Source organism: Schistocerca gregaria, chromosome 3 (assembly GCF_023897955.1).
Source record: "Schistocerca gregaria isolate iqSchGreg1 chromosome 3, iqSchGreg1.2, whole genome shotgun sequence".
Classification (NCBI taxonomy): Eukaryota; Metazoa; Arthropoda; class Insecta; order Orthoptera; family Acrididae; genus Schistocerca; species Schistocerca gregaria.
In genome coordinates this window covers 414,178,496-414,201,587 of record NC_064922.1, presented here as the reverse complement: position 1 = coordinate 414,201,587, position 23,092 = coordinate 414,178,496, and the positions used below count along the sequence as shown (strand labels likewise).

The 23,092-nt window shown below is 38.7% G+C and overlaps 1 protein-coding gene across 4 annotated transcripts in view; it reads right to left on the bottom strand.

The window, feature by feature from the left end:
* LOC126353862 (AP-5 complex subunit zeta-1-like) overlaps positions 1–23,092 on the bottom strand; it is a 115,913-nt gene that overhangs the window by 33,327 nt on the left and 59,494 nt on the right. For all 4 annotated transcript variants that reach the window (XM_050003028.1, XM_050003030.1, XM_050003029.1 and 1 more), the window contains 2 exons: positions 22,660–22,925; positions 1,926–2,122 (listed from right to left, as the gene is read on the bottom strand). In XM_050003028.1, coding sequence (XP_049858985.1) covers positions 1,926–2,122; positions 22,660–22,925 — 463 coding nt within the window. The remainder of the gene's footprint in view (positions 1–1,925; positions 2,123–22,659; positions 22,926–23,092) is intronic.

Below are 23,092 nucleotides of genomic sequence, written 5' to 3'. Positions count from 1 at the left end.
AAAATGAAACTTCATAGATTGAGAGAATATGTCAAGTTATTTCTGTTATTACAAAACTGAGGCAAGCTGTCCCACAACTGTTATAAATGGTAATTGATATTCTGGATACTGGCAATGGGAATGAGTTGATGTTGAAGCTGGTCAAACACATGTTCTACATTGGACAGATCTGGGAACCTTGCAGGTCACAGGAATACCCCAACATCGCGCAGACAGTTCACAGAAACATGTGCCATATGGGGACAAGCACTGTCCTGTTGAAAAATGGTACTACAACACTGCCATGTGAGAGCTAACACATGATGATGTAGGATGTCCTTGATGTACCATTGTGATGTCCGAATTTCCTCAAACACCACCAACCAGGACCTGAAAATGTACCCAACAGGTCCCTAATCATGACACTAAGAGTACCACCACTGTGCATCTCTAAAACTTTGGAAGAATGGGACTTCTACCCAGATTGCCACCATGCTCGCCAGCAATTGTAATCCATAGTAATGCAGAACTGTGATTCATTGCTAAACATAAGTGTGACACCATTCATCAGCAGCCCATGCTTCCCTGTCACAAAACCACTCCAAATGCAACTGTTTATATTGTGGTCTTAATGGCACTCCACACATAGGAATGTAATTCCCTAGCCATTCTGCTCTTAGTCAACAACCAATGGTGTAGGATGACACAGAATGTTGCAGGGACTCTCATACTTGTTCTCAGATGTGAGATGAAGATGTGACGAGTTATTCTTGGTGCACAATATGGCAATTCTCCGTTGTGGGGGTCACACAGGGTTAACTGGAATGCTTATGACGAGTATGCCTGCCCTCATGTTTTCTTGCAGTCCAACATTAGGTCACTGTTACATCTGAATGGTCCACGAATCTGGATATTGCACGATTCAACCTGCTGGCCAAATGGAAACTAAAATGAAGTGCTTTTCAGACTCTGTCAGGTGCTGATAACAGTGTTTCACCTGAGTACAGGGCATCTCTGTTTCTTTTCAAAATCTAATGTTGCCCACACCTCTAATATATCCTACCAGGCCTGGTAACTCTGATGGCCATTCTGCCTGTCATGGAGAACTGAGACGCTAAATCATTTTCACACCTGCCGATAATGTGTACATGTACGAAGTAACACTGGCATTAGACAATTTCTTATGGGGGCTTCACTTCTTTTGGTCAGGCAATGTACATAATAATCATTCTTGAGAAAGATAGAAATTGTTTCAGCTGAAAGTTTGCAGATTATTAACCACGTAACATGGATGGAATCCTTGAATAATTTATAGAAAAGCAAAACCATGAGTAAGATTAGTGTTAGGCACGAACGATGTTAACAAAACATTTACACATGTAATGACAACTGTCAATCTGTGCCAGACCTGGACACAAAGCAAGGTTTTCTGGTTACCATGAGCACTTGCCTTAACCATTAGACTATATGAGTGTGCCTCAAGACCTGAATCCCATTTTATTGTCACTGATGGTCCCATTCACAATTTCTAAAAACCACTATGTAGAAGTCATACCACTGGGAGAATGGATTTGGTGGAGGAATTGCAAGGTCAACATATCATACCATTTCATTTCATCATTGATACATCTGGTGCATTTAAACCATTTTAACAACATATTTTTGTGTAAAAAATTACAGAAATGGTATGACACCTTGAAAGCATGACAGGAATGGATTTAAAATGCAGATTGATTAGCCAGTTCTGAAATACTCTGTACAATTATGGAGAAGACTTTTTAAATTACGTTCTACATCACAGTGGTTTCCTCGTTAACCACATCTTTGATGAACAAGAAAAATGTAAAATATAAATCCGTGCATAACATGCCCAAAAATTAAAAGTTATGTGTAAAATTGCATTGCACTGCAATAAACTAAAGTGGATATGCTAAATGAAAATGTACCTTCCAGGGAGTTGACCTTTCTGGCTCTGTTGTCTTAAGAGATAACTAAAGGTAGATCGGAAAGCTGCAGACCGTACATCAACCACAAGACTTGCCCAGCAACTATTACTGCTCTGTTCTGTGGGCAACACAGCAGGTACCTGATGCAGTAACAAGCTTGCAGCAAGAACTGGCAGATCCAACAGGCTGTGCAGAAGCTGTAACAGTTAGGTATCATAGTAACTAGAGATGTAATGAAACACAAGCAATGCTTAGACTGTCTGCACCAAATATGAGTAGCTGAGGTAATTATATAAATACATAGTATAAAAGTGGATGTACATATGTGTGTGTGTACATGCAGTGACTCAGCATAATTTCTCACTCTTCCAAATACTGCAAACGTGTACTACAGGTAGCCATGACCCAGCATGACGACAATGAAAACCTCGTTTACTGCACTACTGCTATGTTCCAAGATCAATATCTTTGTGCAAAGTCTGTGTTCCAAGGCTGACTGATCAGGAATATGATGCACTTTTTGTGGAAATCACTATGAAAATCACTGTTACAGGTTGTGATAATGTCAAAGAAAACTTACAAAAGAGGAAATGTTCTGACATGGAATCACTACACGGGAAAGCAAGTGGTGAATTGAGAGAATAGAACATCTGTTGGGACCAATAAAAGTGAACATAAAAAGTGGGAAAATGTAAAATGTAGAAACATAGAAACAGGGTTTTACCGCAGTTCAGGAAATATGACATCATAAACACTGAGATGCATGAAAAACTGCTGCAACAAGTATGGCATTTAAATTTATTACTTCTTTGCTATTATCTCTATTTGCAGACAGTATCCACATATGAACCTACAAAAATATATCATTGAACGACATGTATTTTAGAAGATACAACATCATAAATATTGTGCTATGTGAAAATGAAACTGCAGCTGAAATCCACTAGAGATACAGATGAAATATGTGTACAAATACATGTGAAATATTTAAATATACGTGAAATATATTTGACACATGTACACAAGCAATGCCATGGTTAGAAAGCTCATCCTAACACTCTGGAACAATTTCAACCAAATTTGTTACATACGTTAGTTACAATCTGGAAAGAAATACTGTGGGGGTAAATCCACCTACCTTTTACTGATGTGGGGTGATAATATGGAGAAAGAAGGGGTGATAACGTGGAGAAAGAAGGAGGAAGCAGCAAATGGACAAACATAGGAGGAGATGGACAGTGTGGTGTCACCGCCAGACACCACACTTGCTAGGTGGTAGCCTTTGAATCGGCTGCAGTCAGGTAGTATACGTCGGACCCGCGTGTCGCCACTATCAATGATTGCAGACCGAGCGCCGCCACACAGCAGGTCTAGAGAGACTTCCTAGCACTCGCCCCAGCTGTACAGTCGACTTTGCTAGCGATGGTTCACTGCCTACTTACGTTCTCATTTGCCGAGAAGATAGTTTAGCATAGCCTTCAGCTACGTCATTTGCTACGACCTAGCAAGGCGCCATTATCAGTTACTATTGATATTGTGAACTATGTACCGTCAAGAGCGACGTTCATCATTAATGGATTAAAGTTAAGTATTCCACCAGCTACGTCCGTTGTTTCTAAATTCTAATTACCTTGTCCTGTTCCAGACCTCACGCCAGCCTGCGTGAGCTAAATCGCGTGCCTTTCGGCCTCCTCTAGTTACACGGTGTTGGCTCTCCTGCCAACCACAAAAGACAGAAATTATGTTAGGTTGGATTAGGTTATGAGGAGATGGACTAATAGAAAATGGAATAAATACATGCTTGGACAATGCTGGGTACTGAAGGAGTATGCAATAAAACAATGCTATAGTGTCCAACAACAAATGAGTGTGATATTCTTGATGCTGATGTTTCTGAAGACTTCTGCTTTCCATACTGAACAAAGATAGAAAATATATAATACTTTCAGCAGATTATAATAGAAAAGGTAAAATACCGTAACACAATTATATAAACCCCCCCAAACTGACACCTCCAAAAAATATGTATTAAGGGGAAAAAATGCCTATTTTTTCAATCGACTTTTTTCAGCTTTTGGGCCTGTCATTAATTTTCACTGGTGAACAAACAAAAGGAAGGGTGCAAGCAGGTCACTTTCATTCTTGATTATGGACAGTCTTCAAAATAAGAAAAAAATACACTCAGAGGAAATGAGAGCACCATAATCAAACATGGAGAATTTTGTAGCAAAAACAATGATTTAAATAAGTTATTATAATGAGACAGATCAGATACAGTGAAAAAATTCACAACGATCACTATATGAAGAGTATATAATAATATTACTGTTAATTTTATACGCAGACTCTGACCAAGATTATGGAAGAAATTTAAGTGCACTTCCCTTGACAATGATAAATATCATAGAAAAAAGAATATAAAAAATTGAAAAGGAAGAGTTGTAAAGGGAAATTGACAAGGCATGGGATTAATGCACATAAACAGGAGGAGAGAAATGGCAACAGAACATGAAAGATGAAACAAAGTGTTGCAAGTCAGAGGAAACAGGTGTAGATGCAGCGGTGAAAGTTACAATGAAACAGACGAGTGTACAAAAAGAAAAGCAGGCTAGGTTAACTGGTAAAAGTATGGATGAGGAGTGGGACTGAGAAGTGAAGGTATTTTGATTAGAGACTGAGAGAGAGAGAAACGCGTGTGGACCACAAGTGGAGCTTGACAACAGGAATAATAATAATAATAATAATAATGAAGCAGATGTGGCTAGAGGCACACAGAAGAGGATTTGCCTGATTAGGTAAGAGTGTTGCAACACAATGGGGAAAGAACAGTGAGATTTCAGAGTAGGTTAGCATATGTGATATGCATTCATAGTACGATTTCCTAGAATATTACAGCATGCTGTGCATCGTCCGCAGTGGTGTTTAGGTTAGAGCCAATGGCCAGTGATGTGTGCATCACCAGTTTGTTTCCTATCTCATGCAATTATTTATCATCAAACATTAAACATCTCTGGAAGAATTTTCTATGTATGTTTGAATGAGATGACACTCTGCTGAGGCAGACAGCTCAGCTACATATGCACTTTTTGTATAAGCTCAATAAATGTACTTCCACTTTGTTCTTGTTGATGATGCTCTCATAGCTAGTACTTGGTCCTAGATGTTATGTGATATAGTTTGGTGAAGACACAGAGTATCTCAGATAATTACATTGCTGTGACTCCAATAAAATTACACAAAAACTGTTGCTTAAAAGGGCAGGAACCTGAGTACTTCCTATGGCCCTCATTGTCAAGGTACTCATGGATACAAAAGCATCAATGAGTGAGAGAAGTAGCAGGCATCCAGTAGTGTTTTTTGGAGATGCTGGCTAGAATCTGATGAAATAGTGACACAGATTAGATTGTGCCACTAAATACATTTGGTCGGATGACATGGTGTATCTTGACAATGTCTACTTGTACAGGGTTGAACAAAAATTTGGGAACACTATGAGAAACACAGGCTTGAACATAAATGCAGATGCTAGCACAGCCTGCAGGTGGTGGTCAGTATCTGACCATGAATGGCACATGTGTAGTGTCCTCAATATGTTGCAAGTATCAGTCATGATCAGAACTATGTTCTGTATTGTTGTGAGTGTATTATGTTGGAGCTATGTGAATTCAGATGTGTACAAATTTTGGAGATTGTATGGTGAGTGCTTCTGTAACCTAGGTAGCTAAAGAGTTTGGTGTTTCAAGAGGCACTATGTTGAAGATCTGTAACACATACAGGGAAAGCAAAAAAACCTCATCCACTAAGTCACTGCGGAATTGAATGCAGCACTTGCGCAAACCCTGTCAGCAAGAAAACAACATGAAGGTAGCTCCATAAGCTGGGAACTGCAGGGCAAGCTGGAGTTCCAAAAGCAAACATCAGTGATGCAAATACCCATGACAGGAAAATATGATGCTGAAGTCATAAAACATGGGAGTATGAAGCAATGAAAGAATGTCATTTGGTCAAGTGAGCCTTGTTTCACACTGTTTTCAACTTTAGGACAAGTTTTTGTCCCAAGGGTGTAACATGGCAGAAGTTTGGTGTTGATTTGGGCAGCTGTTTCATGGTATTCCATGAGCCCCATGACTACTTTGTAAGATCACAATTCTGCCAAGGATTATGTGATCATTTTGGCTGACTAGGTCCATCCCATGGTATGATATTTGTTGCTCGCTGGTGATGCTGTGTGTCAAGAAGACAGGGCACCTGTTAACACTGTTTGTTGTCCAGGACTGGTTTTGTGAGCATGGGGAGGAATTACTGTAGTTCCCCTGGTCACCAAAGTCACTAGATCTCACTCAATATTATTCAGCCTTTGTGGTCTACTTTGTACAGAAGAACACTATCCATCTTTATCATCATTACCTGAAGTTGCCACTATTTTGCAGTAAGACTGGTATAATATTCCCTTGAAAACCATACGGGACCTGTTTTTATCCATTCCAAGATGAATGGAAGCTGTTTTGAATGCCAACAGTTTTCTACACTGTATTAGGCATGGTAATTTGTTGCGATTTTGGTGTTTCCATATTTCTGTCCAACACCTGCATATCAATGCCACAGACTAGCAACAGCTTGCCAACAAGGAAAGTTCAAGTTGCTGACACAAATTTGAGTAGAAATTAAGAAATTATTTAATGACAACCAAAAGCATGTTCACATAGCTGCAGTACAACTGACAAACAGAGCCCAACACCATGGAGCAATGACAAAGTCATTTCTATATGTTTTGGCCTCGGCTAACAGTGAACACGAACATGAGGGAAGCTGTCAATGTTTAACACTTAACAAAGTATGTCACAGAGGATGTCTACGAAGTGAACCTTTTGTTGAAGGATGTTACCACAACAGAGGAGATCATCAAGTGGTGCCAGCTCATTGAGGCAATGCAGCAGAAAACAGTATGTCAAAAGACATTCAACAACTTCCATATGTCGTACCAGTGACATTCATTAAGACCACCAGGATCTCATACTGCTAAAATGGAAAACATCAAAAAGAAATACGAGGGTTTACGATATCTTAATCTTGAACCAAAATGGGTCAAAGCAGCATCTCTGAATATAAAATCAGGAAAAAGAGTTTAGTTCTATCATTAGTACATATCCCTACAAGGCAAAGTAATGAAGCAACCTTGCAGAATGAAGTTGGATACCCCAGATTTATACCACAACCACCACAGCACATCCGAGGTTCTTGACAATACAGACACAACCAACTTCTCACCACAAAAACAGACATTTAGGGAACATAAAACAACATGCCAATTTGTTTCCACTGTAGATATCCAGGGTACATCGAACACTTCAGTACAGAAAGAAGAAGAGTGTTCCAAGACTATTACACAGTAAAATGTTGTACAACAGGCTAATTCTATCGAATCCAGGCAAATGTAGACAACTACAGCCAACCTATGGGATAAGGCCCTCACAATATCATTCTTAAGGTCATTCTAATGTGCACTGAAGTCATTCCCCTTCACCACACAAAGATTCTACATAAAAAAAGGAAAATAAGTGTTTAACATCCTGTTAACAATGAGGTCATCAGAGATGGAGCACAAGCTTGGATTAAGGAAGGATGGGGATGGAAATTGGCTGTGCCCTTTCAGAGGAACCATCTAGGCATATTTGTATTAAGCGATTTAGGGAAATCAGATAACATGTAACTCCGGACGCCTGAAGGGGATTTGAACTGTTGACATCTCCAATGTGAGTCTGTGTTAACCAATGCACTACTTGGACAGAGAGTCTGGTTCCTTACCCTGCAGGAAAAATAAATGAGGCAGGCATCTATGAAGGTTAGGTCACTATCGATACAAATATTTCAGATGACAGTTGCCAAGATGTTGGGAAATGACACTGACACTGTCATTGATAACCAATCATTTTCTGAGATGTTTAATACTTATGGTCACTAGTTGAAGGAGACTGTTCTGAGGCTCAGAGGCCATTGTGCTGAAGGTTGCAAACGCTAAATGTCCGCCTGATAAAAATCTGTGTGTTGTGAAAATAATAATCAATGATAGTACACAGCCCTTTAAGTCTGTTGTTTCACCAGAAGATGGGCATAATGTCATCCAAAAATGAAACTTCTATCAGGCATCACAAGCTCAAAGATTGGAGCTCTAGACTGACAAAGCTACACCAACAGGATCAGATAACAACAATCTAAGATGCACTTATCCCACAGTTATTAACAAGACAAGTTCTAATCAACTGTACAGACACTCATTTTAGCTGAGAAACTTTAGTACAGCACAAAAGAAATTGATATGCCCAGCAATAATTATAACCATTATAAATGAACAAGCAGAGTTCTGGTTCACCAACTGCCATGGACAGCCACTATTCGTTTCTAAAGTTATGTGCATGTGGGCAGTTTTCCAGGAAGGCAGTTTGGTGCCACTGATGGAAATTACGCTACACTTCCACTACCAACTACCCACTAGAGGAATGAACTATGTTGTTCAGTGCCTGTGAGTTTTTGGATACATCCATGTCCTGAGTAGAAACAAGGTAGATCAGACAACCCAATATGAAGTACCATATTGGCACATGGACACAGTCTCTCATCAGTCAGTGTTTATACATAGTAGTTACAGCTGAATGATAGACGATTCAGAAGAAAGGGCAACAGATGCTGGAAGACGACATTGTTATGGCAAAGACATCAAGATTGTATTGGGGGATTTTAACTGTGAAAGTGTTGACTGGACATATGATTCAACTCATAAAAATGGGGAAGAACTAAGCAGCTAGAAAGAAAGTGATGGACTGAAACATATTTTTGATCCTAAAAGACCATCATTTAACAGTGGCAGACAGCACAGATGGTATAATTCTGATAACATCTTCATCACTGAGAACATTGCTCATCATGTTGCAAAAACAGTAGACCAACCTTTCCCCAGGATGCAACATTGGCCTATATCTTGTACAGTTTCTCAAGTTGACTGAGTAGAAAGCGTATCCTTCAAATGCTGTTTCAATTTCAAGAAAGTCAAAAAAATGCTTTCAGAGAACTGAATGTTGATGTTGAAAATATAGAAGCAGACCCAAGAAACTACAAAACACTTGTCAAAATTGTAAATAAATCTCAAGGAGGCACATTCCTATAACTAACCTTGACTCAAGTTCAGCACTTCTTGAGCAACTATCATAGCAAGTAAAATGCAGATCATTTCTCAGCAGATACAACTGAAGTGGGAGTAGAACTACACCAAAACATAGCTGAACAAAGAAGGGAGAGATGGGTTAAACTACTATCTTATTGGACATGAAACAGAACAGTCGATGAGTGCAGAAGCTGATAAAAAATCTTAGCAATGATGTTACAAGCCCACCATTAAGTACGAACACCACTCTGAACCAGACTGCTCATCAACTGCTACGAAGTGGCAAGACCAGACAGAAAGTGACTAGTTTGAATCTCAAGCAAAACTGAGGAGGAGGGTGTTAATCTGCAGACACCCCATTCTCACTTAAAGAACTGGTAAGAGCAGTGTGATCATTAAAAGAAAATAAAGCAGCAGACCATGATGAAATACAAACTTAACAAATAGAGCAGTATGGTCCAGAAACTAATGAATGGCTACTGAGGAAGATGAACAAATGTTTGGAAACATTTCAGATTCCCGCACTGTGGAGGAAAGCACAAGTAATAACATTACTACAGCCTAGCAAAGAGTCAAATGAGCCAGAAAATTTCCATCCTATTTCCTTAACCTGCCAGCCATTTAAATTATTTGAAAGGATGATTCTGTCAAGAATAGCACCAAAATTGATACAAAACTTATTCCTGAAAAAGCTGGATTTAGACCAGAGGAAGCATGTTTTAATGAAACACTAAATCTGACTCAACACATTGAAGATGGGTTTGAAAGGAAATTTATAACTGCTGTTGTCTTTGTTTACCTTTCTGCTGCGTATGATACACTAAAGCACCAACAACTCCTCACAATGGTCTATGGAATAATAAAGGACATTTGACTGACTTGCATGTTAAGAGGCATGTTGCAGAATTGAAAATTCTCCATAACCCTCCAAAGGAAGAAAAGTAGATGGAGAAATCAACAATTAGATTACCACAAGGCAGTTTTCTTTCCCTTGCTTTGTAAAATATGTACACAAATGATCAGCCACACCAGCCAGAAAGAGATAGATTCATTTATGCAGATGACAATGCCATTACTGCTCAGGGAAGTACATTTGAAGAGGTGGAAAGAAAACTGAAGAAGGCTTTGTATACTTTGGGAAACTACCGGGAAGAAAAGCACCTGCAACCTAATGCAGAAAAAAATGCAAGTATGCTCATTCCAACTGCATAACAGAGAAGTCTCGAGACAGTTGGAAATAGAATGGAGAGGGGTTAGACTACAACACTGCACCAAACAAAAATACTTGGGAGTCACCCTAGACTGTACACTGTCATTTAAAAACCAATGCAATTATCTAAAAGAAAAAAAAAAAACATGTGCAAGAAACAATATTATATGTAAAGTGACTGGTCCAACATGGGGAGCACAACCTGAAGTTCTTTGATCATCAGCAACGGGACTGTTTTGCACACCAAACAAGTAGACGTGGATTTAAATGAGACCGTCAGGATTATCACATGATGAAGATGGTATTTGTTCCCGAAAGAACAGATACCATTGATGACCGTGCCGATTCTCTAAAATGAAATGTTAATTAAATCTAAACCCTTAGCTGCTGACAGGAGTTGTTGAAATATATCCATGGGGACAGCTGAAAATGTGTGCACCAGCTGGGACTCGAACCCGGGATCTCCTGCTTACATGGCAGACGCTCTACCCATCTGAGCCACCGAGGGCACAGAGGATAGTACGCCTGCAGGGACTTATCCCATGCAAGCTTCCCGTGAGACCCACATTCCCAACTGTCCACAAGCTACATTTGTAGTGTTCCGGGTTCGAATCCCGGTTGGGGCACACATTTTCAGCTGTTCCCATTGATGTATTTCAACAACTCCTGACAGCAGCTAAGGGTTTCAATTTAATTATCACATAACCTGATGCCTGAGGCCTACACTTGTCCACAAAGTTTACCCACTTCTGGCCATTGCAGATATCAGAAACAAATTGGCCACTGAAACAAAGAGGAAAAAGCAACAAACTGACCCCCATGGCACTTAACATATAACCACGAAACAGTTCCAACCTGTTTGCTAGAAAGCTGATCTGTGATTTTCCATCTATCTTTATTGTTGAACTCTCTGCAATGTACAAACCTGCACCCCAAAGAGGAAATCACACAAGGGCAGCAACTACACTATTGTACATGGAAAGCACTGAATAGATTAAGAACAAGAGTCACAACATGCGATATGAACATGGTTAAGTGGGGCTACTCTGAAGGCAACGGCTGTGATGATGATAATGATGTTCGGTATGTGGGCACTCAACTGCATGGTTATCAGCATCCGTACAAATTCCCAATCTTTACTCAGTCCAATCTCACCACTTTCATTAATGTTGATGAAATGATGAGGACAACACAAACACTCAGTCCCCAGGTGGAAAAAATCCTCAACCTGGCTGGGAATCGAACTGTGCTGTCCCAACGACAATTGTGCCGGGGGTGGGAGGGGGGGGGGGGGGGGGACTTGAAACAAGAAGTGTATCTCACGATGAAATAAATGTACACGAACCTTAAGTGTTTCCACCAATGACATTGGCGGCATAAAATTATCCTGTTTTATAGTAAATATTAAATTTAATCTTAGTATCAAGGAGTAAACTACTTAAATGTAATAACATCTGTGCAATTAATAAGGGAGAAGAATGCTCCTAGACTGCTCTTCTCTCCCTCTCTCTTTACTTGTTTCTAGTAATAGGAAGCAGGCATACTTTACCGTGAAGGTTAGTGGTTATTAATATAGTACATTAAAGTTTACAAGTGAGTTATTTCAATGTGTGTTCAACTACTGCTGACCCCTTCGCAGAAGTTTTGCAACGACGCAATCAAATAGAGTGGGAGAGAGAACAAAGGTTATTTTAAATGCTCAGTGAGTGGGAACAAGAGTGCGATAGGAAACTTGAATAAAGAGAACAAATTTTAGAGAAAAAACTGAATAGCATAGATTCGGAACTTGTGGAAATGTGTGGTGAATCCAAAGAAATACCGGATCTAGTCCAAAACTTAACTAGTGAGATGTAAAATTTACAAATAGTTCACACTAGTGTTAGAGACGAGGTTCAAAACTTGACAAGTCGTGTCAAAAATGTAGAGCTTGAGGCACATCAGAATGTAGACAAATATCTAGATGCCCAAGCACTACAGGTTGAAAAAGAGTATGATGAGTGGCTATCTGTGGAGGATCATGAAATCTCATCAAAGATCAAAGTAAACATAAAATCAGCTGCTGAACAAGCGACAGTGGATCTGAGTGCAAAAACCGACGCTGGTGCTGCCGCAATTAAATGGAATTAGTTCAGCTAGAGTCATGTGTACCAGCAGAGTTACCCATTTGGCAGAGAGATGTCACTTGGAAACTAACCGAACTGGGAAAGCAAGCTGACAGTTGCGGACCAGCAGCCAATCAGGTTCCTCGGTTGGAAACGAGCAATAACATAAACAATGCACAGAGCACTATGTGCATGCACCACTGGTTGACAACAGAAATTCACAGTGCAGATTACCTTACAGTTCACCACCTGATATGAGGACGGGAATGGACAGTGGTAATTCACTGTACCGAAAGAGCATAATGTTATTAAACATAGTCAGTTACAACTGTTCAACAGTGAAAAGCATACCATTAAAAGCTTCCATAATATTTTTCCATGGGGATGGACAGAAAGACAAAGAATTCAATTCGTTGTATCAATAACGCAAAGTGACACGGCACTCTGGGCAATGGACGCATCTGAGAGATGCCATACTGTGCAACAGTTTGAGTACGCATTTTTACAAAAGTTCTTGTCCACTTGCATACAGGAAAGGCTAAGGAAAAAGTTGTACAGTTCTCAGATGTTCAATCCAAGACTGGGAACCCTCCGCAAGTATTTAAAAAAGTATATTAATAAAGACAAGGTACTGGGATGAATCATTGTCTGACCGGAACATATAAGGCTAATTAAAATGAAATTACCCAGTGATATAAAAAAGTACTTTTAATGTACTGGAATATGACATTGAACAGTTTATGGAGATTTGCTTATCGAAGACATGAAAAGTGAAGGTAAACTTAATCATGTAGGTTGAAGTCAGCAAAAAGCTGAAAAACTACTGCAACAGTATTATACAAAAGTCTAACGGTAATGGTAACCATAATGGATGGAGGCAACCGAATTGGGGGAAATAATGGTGATAGGTATATGAATCAAAGTAGGAAAAGGTGTCACAACGAGAGCATGAAGAATGAATACAATGGCACGGTAACTCGCAGTGGCAGAGTAACCATAACCCAAAGGCGTGAGTAAAATGAACAACCAGTGGAGTGGCAACCAAATATGGTGCCACAATGGATACAGAATTCCAACCAGCCTCCCGAATGTGACAGCTGGTTATAGCAACTACCAACAATGCCAAAATAATACAGCTTATCAAACTACGCGACAGGGAAGGCAAACCATCCGACCCAACAAGCATAATAATAATAATTAAAATCATAACGTGAGTATAGTGGAGGTGACCAACAATAGTCAACCCACTATAACTGATGCGTCAAACTAGAACCAGCCACAATCTGCTCTCCGCTGGTGGCTGTGAGAGGATGTAGTTAGGGCACATTCCACACACAAGATGCAAATCTAAAAATCCTGAGGTACAATAATGGAGTTAACATTGAGGATGAATTAATGAACGTACTTCTGAAGCACCAACAAACCGATAAAGATGTTGGGCAGCCTGTATTACAAGCAGAAATCTATGGCATTCCGATCGAGGTGATAGTGGACACAAGCACATCGACGAACATCCTGACTCTAGAACTGCATAAACACATAAATCAAAATAACAGTATACCTGTCTTACTGGTTAAAAATTGCTGAGTGACAAGCACAATCAGTGCACAGTCTCAAGTGATAAGGCACCAGGTGCAAGTTGAGTTCAGAGTAGGAAATGAAGCCATAAAAAGCTCATTCCTACTAATCAAAGGGTTGATGGTTGCTTGCATCCTGGAAATAGAGTTCCTGTGTCAGAGTGACATGATAATCGACCTCTTGTGCAGAAAACTAAGTCTTGTAAACAAGGGTTAGCGAATTGTATTGCAAATGTCATGCATGCAAGCAAACCATGGAAAGTATTTCCGAAGCTTTCGAGTAAATTATGAAAGTCTGTAGGTTATGCATTCAGATGCATGCTTGTAGGTTATGCATTCAGATGCATGCTATGTGAACCAAAAGAGTATTACAATGCATTTATAAATGAGAACACCGAAAAAAAGGGAACTCATAAATCAGAATTTGCACAACAAAAGGAACTGACTCAGTTGCTAATACAACATGAGAATATGTTCTCAAAGAGGCCAGGTACTATCAAGGGATATACCTACAACACAGAAGTAGTGCTTTGTAGCACATTTTGCCACGCTAACTATACCATCCCATGTCCAAAAAGGAGTCAGTTTGTGATATATTCTCTAATGTGAAGACAGAATATATTAATACCTGTATGTAGAGAAAACCATGCATTAAAAGTTGGTTTATGTGAGTAACTGTACTGCTATTGAAATCAATTCAAATCTTGAAAAATATGATGTATGCCATAAGTTTGCGTATATCCTAAAGACTTACTCAAGCAAAAATGACAGCACAGAATGCTAAAAGAATTTAAATTTGAATTTTCCGTTAGTGCCTAGAAAAAGTATTATTTCTTGTTAGTAACCAAGTATGTAGATATAAATGTTGTATATTATGTCCTTAGCATACATGTTTAAAAAATGGGAGATGTGTTAACACTGATTTCAAAGGCACACATGAGAGTAGGGCGCACTGACACCAAAGACACCTCATGTGTCGTGCGCTGGAAATTACGCATTTAATATACGTGTCTAAAGATAGACCCTTGTAAAATGCGACCCTGGTTGAAAATACTAAGATTTTTTCTTTAAATAACTATGACTGATTTGCACTTGGTTACACAACCATAAACATAGGAGGTTGCACTTTGAACATATGTGAATGTCTTAAGACGTCAAAAATAAATGAAAAATTCATAGATAACAGTATGGTCAAAGTTTCAGTAAAGTCAAGTCTGGCTCTGGGAGACAAGTGGACAAAAAATGACATGACATGGGACTCGCCACAGATAGGACAAAAATACAATAGTATTTTCTAAATTCTGACGGAGACATTTTGTATATATGGAAACATAATTATGAACTGTAATTTATAAAGGAAAGAACTGCATAACCCTGAGTGAACTGAGAAACGGTCTGACTGGAATTTAAAATGTCAGTGTTGAATTTGCTAGCCGAGACAACCTTAAACTAAGAGAAACTGTGAAAGTTAAACTTTTTATTATAGGCATAGAAGTGCAAATATTGAATGTTATATAGTAAAAAGACATGGAAGATGACAATATCGTGCACGAAAAACTGTGTGTCTGTTCTTTAAAAGTGTGGAAACTTTAGCACAAAACAAACACAAGGCTAGTGTCTTTGAGACAGACTATACTTTCATTTATACAATTTTAGCGGCCAATGCTTCAACAGACGCCGTTATGCGTCGACCTATATAGCGGAAGCGCAAAGATCACACACCTGAACATTTAACAAACATTTTTTTTCATAGCAATGAGCCACAGCAGTTTCAAGATTTTACTTTTCAGCTTACGTGAGAGCCAGGGTTCGACTATCACAGCCTGGATATGAAGATAAGAGAAGTATTCTTTGAGTGTTGTGTGGCTTCACAATAAATTTCAATTTTTGAGTCCATGCTCTTAAAGTACAAATACGCTGAGGCTAATTATAATCCTGTCATATTTTCATTTTCAAGTAATATTCTTGGAGGTAAATCAGTCCATTATGTTTGATGGTTTTACTGTTCAGTTGCAAGTTATGTAAAAGTAAAACCAATTTTGAAATAATTTTCTAAAATAGTTAGATAATTCAGTAGTAAAAAAAAATCGAAGGGTATATTTAAATTTCTTTGAGTGATAGATTTCAAGTAAAAATCATTTAACAATTTTTGCACTGAACAAATTAGAAAAATATAAATAAATAAATATACTCCTCCCGAAGTGCCACTTCAGAACCCAGGACGCCGTGATACGGAGGCAGCAACACTAGCCACTAGACCACAAAGATGATTACTGTGAATGTGGAGAAACACAGAGGATTGAACATTTGCTCATGTGCCCACAGATGGAGTTCGGTTGCACAGCAGATGATCTATTTCTGTGCAATGACAAGGCCAATAAAGCTGCAGAGTTTTGGAAGAGGAGAACTTAAATGCTCTTGCCCAGACACAGAAAGTAGAGTAAGTATATCTGAACTCATAAATAACAACCTTCTTCAACAATTTACATGGAATCTGTGTCTTTTCTACTTGAATGACATTTGAAGAGCTTCTGAGTCATTTGACAGTTGTACTGAAATGTGTACAAGACCTTGGTCTTCACCAGACTCAGAAAATGCCTCTTCATCAGCCAAAAAATAAAAATCTTTGGGAATCTAGTTAACATAATATGCTTGGATCCAGAAAACGTAATAGCCATAACAAGTTTTCCGCTTCTTGAGACACTGATGCTAGTGGTTGTGGGTCTCGTGCCATTCTCGTTCAAATCTAGGAAGGCACGGAAGAGTGGCTGCTTACATCTACAGATTAATCTCCAAGTCCAGCATCAATTATTATACAACTGAGAAAGATTCTCTTGTAGCTATTTGGAGAATTTGTAAATTCTGGCCATATTTATATAGCAGACCATTCACTTTGTGACTGACCACCACCCTCCTCCATTTAGGATGACAAGCCTAACATATCCAGCATGACAGTGGTTCAATGGGCACTGAAGCTTCAGGGGTGTGATGTCACAATGGTAACAATACAAAAATTTATGCAAACACAAAGATAAAAACTGACTTTCACATAATCTGTTGGAGGAACATTACAGTACTAATGATATCTCGGTATTTCAGTTATCATTGCGCTATTGAAGACTGCAGCTGAACAAAAATAAGATTTAGCATTACTGATGACCATATATGTTAGAGATGAAAGAAGCTCTCAAAGAAGACTCCAGACAAATAGATGACACACTATACAAATGGACTTATGGCCAATATAATACTACTTAAATTTTAGATCGCAATAGTAATAATCTCTGCTAGAGTGATTACAATAATCCAAAGACACCGTCAAGTACTTGAAATAAAGCACTAAAGCTAGTGGTTTGCAATGCATTATTAAAAGTGAAAAAGCATCATTTTAGGCTTTGAAGGTAAAACAGTAAAGTTGTATATACAATTGGCACCTAGATGTGCCACCCTGTAATGTGCATTACACCAATAAATTACTCATCTTGGTTGATGAATTGGACAAATGAATTATCCCTATTATGATTTCATTGACCTTATTCAAATACTTCAATGAATATATTTTTCTCTGTTTCATATGGATACTCCAAATATTAGTGTAGGGTAACAGTCGATCGTCCCTCTGGCACACTTGCATCTTTATGAGGGTTTTTCAATAGGTTATTTTAATTTCAACTTACAACTCAATTATTTACATTTCATTTTTATCTGTCATCTGATAGTAAAGATAGATAATTACACTATACCAGTCATACTGAAGTATTTTTACAAATCCTGTATCAGGTCATCTGGGATTTGAGAAGACCCTCAACAGAACCAAAAGCAGGTATCATTTGCCATGTCTCTACTGATCCGTCAGACATTATGTAAGCCAGTGATGGACTTATGTGCTTCAATTAGTCCCGGGACACTGGCTACCAATTCCTAATGCAGTTGCTCAGAAGGGATCTGATCTCTTTGGGAGGTTTCCCAAGACAGAAAATGGTAATAAGTGGGTAATAGTGATCACTGACTACCTCAGTGACTACACTTTCATGAAAGTTCTGGATTTTGGCAGTTTTATGGTAGAAGACATAATTTTGAAGCATGGAGCTCCCTGAGTATGTCTTTGATCATGGAAAAGTGTTTCAATTAAGACTGGTGTCAGAGGTAATTTCACAATGCAACATCAGCTATGGATGAAAACTGTTCACTACCTGCAGATACACACTCTGAAAACACTGATGCAGAACAGTGAGGCTAGGATACAATACTGCCTCTCGTGGCATTTGCATACAACACAGCAAAGCAAGGGAATATCCGTTTCTCTTTTTTTTTCCTAAACCAATATCAGGATATTTTGCTTCTATTTCAACTTTGCAATGTTCAGATTGATTACATCAAACAGTTCATCACCAGACCTGGAAGAAAAAAAAAAAAAAAAAAAAAAATCTGCTGGAAAGCACTCTAACCCTGATCACACAGGATAGTCTCATGGCAAACATCCATTTGTAAACTACACCCCAGTTGACCTAGTATGGATTTTTAGACCTGTGCAGAAGATTGGGACACACACAGAAATAAATACACACACATTCAAATACTTCATTCTTTTTGTTGTGCATATCTGCGACTCAGCATCTCTGCTATATGGTGAGTAGCAACTATTCTTTTCATTATATTGTTACATTCGATCCTGGATTTTCCTTTATTTGAAAGCAAAAGCTAAAATGCTTAACTCCATTTCCAAATGTTGCTTTATGAAGGAAAACATAAGAGAACTGTCCCAATTTAATACTTGTACCACTGAAAACATGAATATGTGTCAGTGCCAGTGGTGTTGAGAAACAGCTGAAATCATTAAAATCTATCAAATCTCTGGGGCCCGATGGAATCCATATCAGATTCTATACCAAATCTGTAGTTCAGTTAGCCCCTCTTCTAACTATAACCATTGTAGATCCCTTGAACAAAAAACCATGGCCTGTTCTTGGAAAAAAGCACAGGGCACACCAGGCTACAAGGAGGGTAGTACAAGTCTACCGTACAGCACCTTTGACAATGATTTGTTGCAGAATCTTAGAAAATATTCTGAGCTCAAACATAATGAGATATCTTGACCAGAATGACCTTCTCAATGCCGTCCTGCATGTATTCCGAAAATATTGATCATGTGAAACTCAACTCGGACTTTTGTCACATGACATACTGAAAGCTTGGGATCAAGGTGGTCCGGTAGAAGCAGTATTTATTGATTTCTGAAAAGCATTTGACTCAATACCACAAATATGTCTGCCATCAAAAGTACAATCATAAGGGGTATCAAGTGAAATTTCCGACTGGGTTGAGGCCTTTCTGGTAGGGAGGACGAATCATGTTACCTTGGATGGAGAGTCATTGTCAGATGTAGAAATGGCTTCAGGTGTGCCACTGGGAAGTGCGTTTGGACTCTTGCTGTTCATATTGTATATTAACGACTTTGCAGACCATGTTAATAGTAACCTCAGATTTTTTGCAAATGATGCAGTTATCTATGACGAAGTACTGCCTGAAAAAAGTTGCATATATATATATTCAGTCAGATCTTGAAAAGATTTCAAAGTGGTGCAGAGGTCGGCAATTTGCTCTAAATGTTCAGAAATGTAAAATGTAGTGTCCTGTGGTCGGCAGAAAGAAATAATCATCAAGTTTGAACACATTTTATTTAACTAAAACGCCTTCTTGATGTCCACTAATTTCCAAACTCAAGAACAACAAGAAACACAATAAATCTTGTGGTGGAAAAAAAAAAAAAAAAAAGATAAAAGTTAAAAGACAATGAAAAGAAATAATAACAACTAAAAGGCTATGCTACACAATTCCAAAGTGGCGTTACACCCAACAAGATACAAATTTTTACAGAAGACTATGGCAAGAGTCTACTGGGCTATAGCCAGTGTAACTAATGGCTGGTGCTGTCCCAGCTGTAAGTACACACTGCCAGTCTGACTCTACTGGAGTTCTTATAACTCCGAATCTGCGGAGTGCTACACTTAGTCATATTAGTTCCAATTAGTGGATCTCTGTCACATGGCTTTTCACAAAGTTGTGACATGTTTATGTTGAAGGTCGTTGATGTTTACATTCACTGGCAATGTTCAGATATGAGTTCTTGAAGGGAGATTCGCAGCCCAATTTGCCTTTCTGTTGTATGAGCGCTCTAACCGATAAGCGGCTGTTACTACATAAAATTTTGCACTACACGAAAAGAAAAAAATGTAGGTTCCAATGACTATAATATCATTGAGTCACTGTTGGAATTGGCCAACTCATACAAATATCTGGGTGTAACAATTTGTTGGGATAAGAATGGAAAGATCACACAGTTTTAGCCATGGGTAAAGCAAATGGTAGACTTCCGTTTATTGGTAGAATACTGGGAAAGTGCAATCAGTCTACAAAGGAGATTGGTTACATGAAACTTCTAGGCAGATTAAAACTGTGTGCCAGACTGAGATTCGAACTTGGGACCTTTGCCTTTTGCAGGCAAGCGCCCGCGAAAGGCAAAGGTCCCAAGTTCAAGTCTCAGTCTGGCACACAGTTTTAATCTGCAAGCAAGTTTCATATAAGAACACACTCTGCTGCAGAGTGAAAATTTCTTTCTGGAAATACCCTCCAGGCTGTAGCTAGGCCATGTCTCCACAATATCATTTCTTCCAGGAGTGCTAGTTCTGCTAGGTTTGCAGAGGAGCTTACGTGAAGTTTGCAAAGGAGACAAGGAACTGGCAGAAGTAAAACTGTGAGGACAGATTGTGAGTCATGCTTGGGGAGCTCAGTCGGTAGACACTTGACTACGAAAGGCAAAGGTCCCAAGTTCAATTCTTGGTCCGGCACACAGTTTTAATCTGCCAGGAAGTTTCATGTCAGCACATACTCCACTGCAGAGTGAAAATTTCATTCTGGAGAGTGCTTACAAATCAGTCATGCGACCAGTTTTATAATATTGCTCAAGTGTGTGGGACCCTCACCAGATAGGACTAAGAGGGACTATTGAATGTATACAGCAAAGGACAGCACAAATGGTCACAGATTTATTCCATCCTTGGGAGTGTGTCACAGAGATGCTGAAGGAACTGGAAGACTCTTGAAGACAGATGTAAACTATCACAAGAAAGTCTATTAACAAACTTTCAACAACTGGTTTTAAATGATGACTCTAGGACTATACTACAATGCCCTATGTACGGTTCACACAGGGATTGTGAGGATAAGATTAGAATAATAACTGCATGCACAGAGGCATTCATACACTCAATCTCCCCCTGATCCATATGTGAATGAATGGGAAGAAACACTAAGAACTGGTACGATGGGACATACCCTCTGCCATAGACCTCATTGTCATTTGCAGAATTCAGATGGAGATGTAGACGTGTTATGTCCCTGATATGGGGCCACTGCTGTTGAGGAAACCAGGACATGATGCCCTTCAAACAAGACAAGAAAACCAACACAAACTGTGTCTTTCATCAAGCTCTGCATCAGCATCATCTTAAATACAAGAATTCAGAAAAATTAGTGCTAGCTGAGCACAACATATGAAATAAATAGAGGGTTTTGTTTGAACAAACAAGAATAGCTCATGCATGAACTAATTGAACTCAGAGACTAGCTATGCACTTAGCAATGTAAGGAAGTGTGTCCTTGACAAGAAAAAAATCATAGATGAAGACTTCTTGCAGGGATAGCACTGCATGCAATGCTTGATAAAGAGTGCAAACACAATCTATGGACATAAAGGGCATGACCTTGGTAATTGGTAATTCCGTGTTGTTGCAATGACTTAATTCAGCCTATCAGATGCCCTCTCTCCTGGAAATAAAGAGGGGGGACTTGCCAGTTCCACTATTATTAAAAGCTCGGGATTTTATCTGAACTTGACATGGCAGGTAAACAGATAACTTTTTATGCAAGGACTCCACTGCAAAAGCTTTAACAGTCATGCTCCCCAGCTGGCAATAAAACTAAATTGATGAACAATGTCTATAGAGTGCACTCATTTTGAGTTGCATATTGGTGTTGTGACCCCCTATGCTGTTCAAATTATGGGTGCAGCATTGTATGTATTAAGATTTTTTGTCACATGATGCATCTATTTTGCTTGATTTTCATTTGAAAAGAGTGAGGAATGAACCCAGTAAGCATTACACCTTTGGACATTTTTCTTATGTAAGATTGTACATGGCCTTGATTGAAACAGTCACCCCATTCTCAATGTGATGTTGCTGCAAGCCTGTTGTGGAGCTATAAGTTTTATTTCTTTCTTTCTCAGGTCTTGTATTTTAAATTGTCACAGTTAACACACCTCTACGAAATTTTCATATTTGTGAAACTTCCAAGTAGGTTTGTGCCAAACATTACCAATGTATAAAATCAGACAATAAAAGTATTCAGCAAATTCAAACTGAGAAATGCTTAAGTCTTAATGGTACCAGTAATTAAGTAATATGTGACAGAGAAAAGCTAAAGATCAAGATCTTTGGCTTTTCATGTTTCAAACAGTTCTTCTCCTACCCATACAGATCCCCAAATTAGCAGGTAGGTGCTTCTCCTCTGTTACTTGGGCTAGATTTTTTCTACATGTTCATATTTAGGATTTAAATTTAAGTAACATATGAAGTCTACAGTTCAAAATAACACATATTACTGGAAAACAGCAATTCTGACTTACCTCAACAACAGTTGTAGGAGCAACAAATGTGGGGATTATTTCTAAAAACTCTTCTATGACAAGATGAGGATGACAAGCAATAATTTTAAGCAGATTAGGAAAGAATTTTTTCAACATATTTTGTTCAAGTGTAGCTAATTTATTTTGGTTCTTCAATATAAAAAGCATGATATCCATAGCAGCTATGTCTGAGGAATAACTGTGATACACTGCATCTCCAAACAGTTGCTCACTGATGTGATAAGAGTTATATCCCATTGTCTCACCTGAAAAAGAAGCATTTTGTTGGACAGATTTCAGAACCTGATCAGTATTCTTGTGACACAGCATCTGTTAATGTATGAAACCATCATATAAGTACTGATTATGTCACTTAGTTCAAACGGTTCTTCTATTTTCTTGATGTCTTCAATAAACTTCAGAATTAATTGTC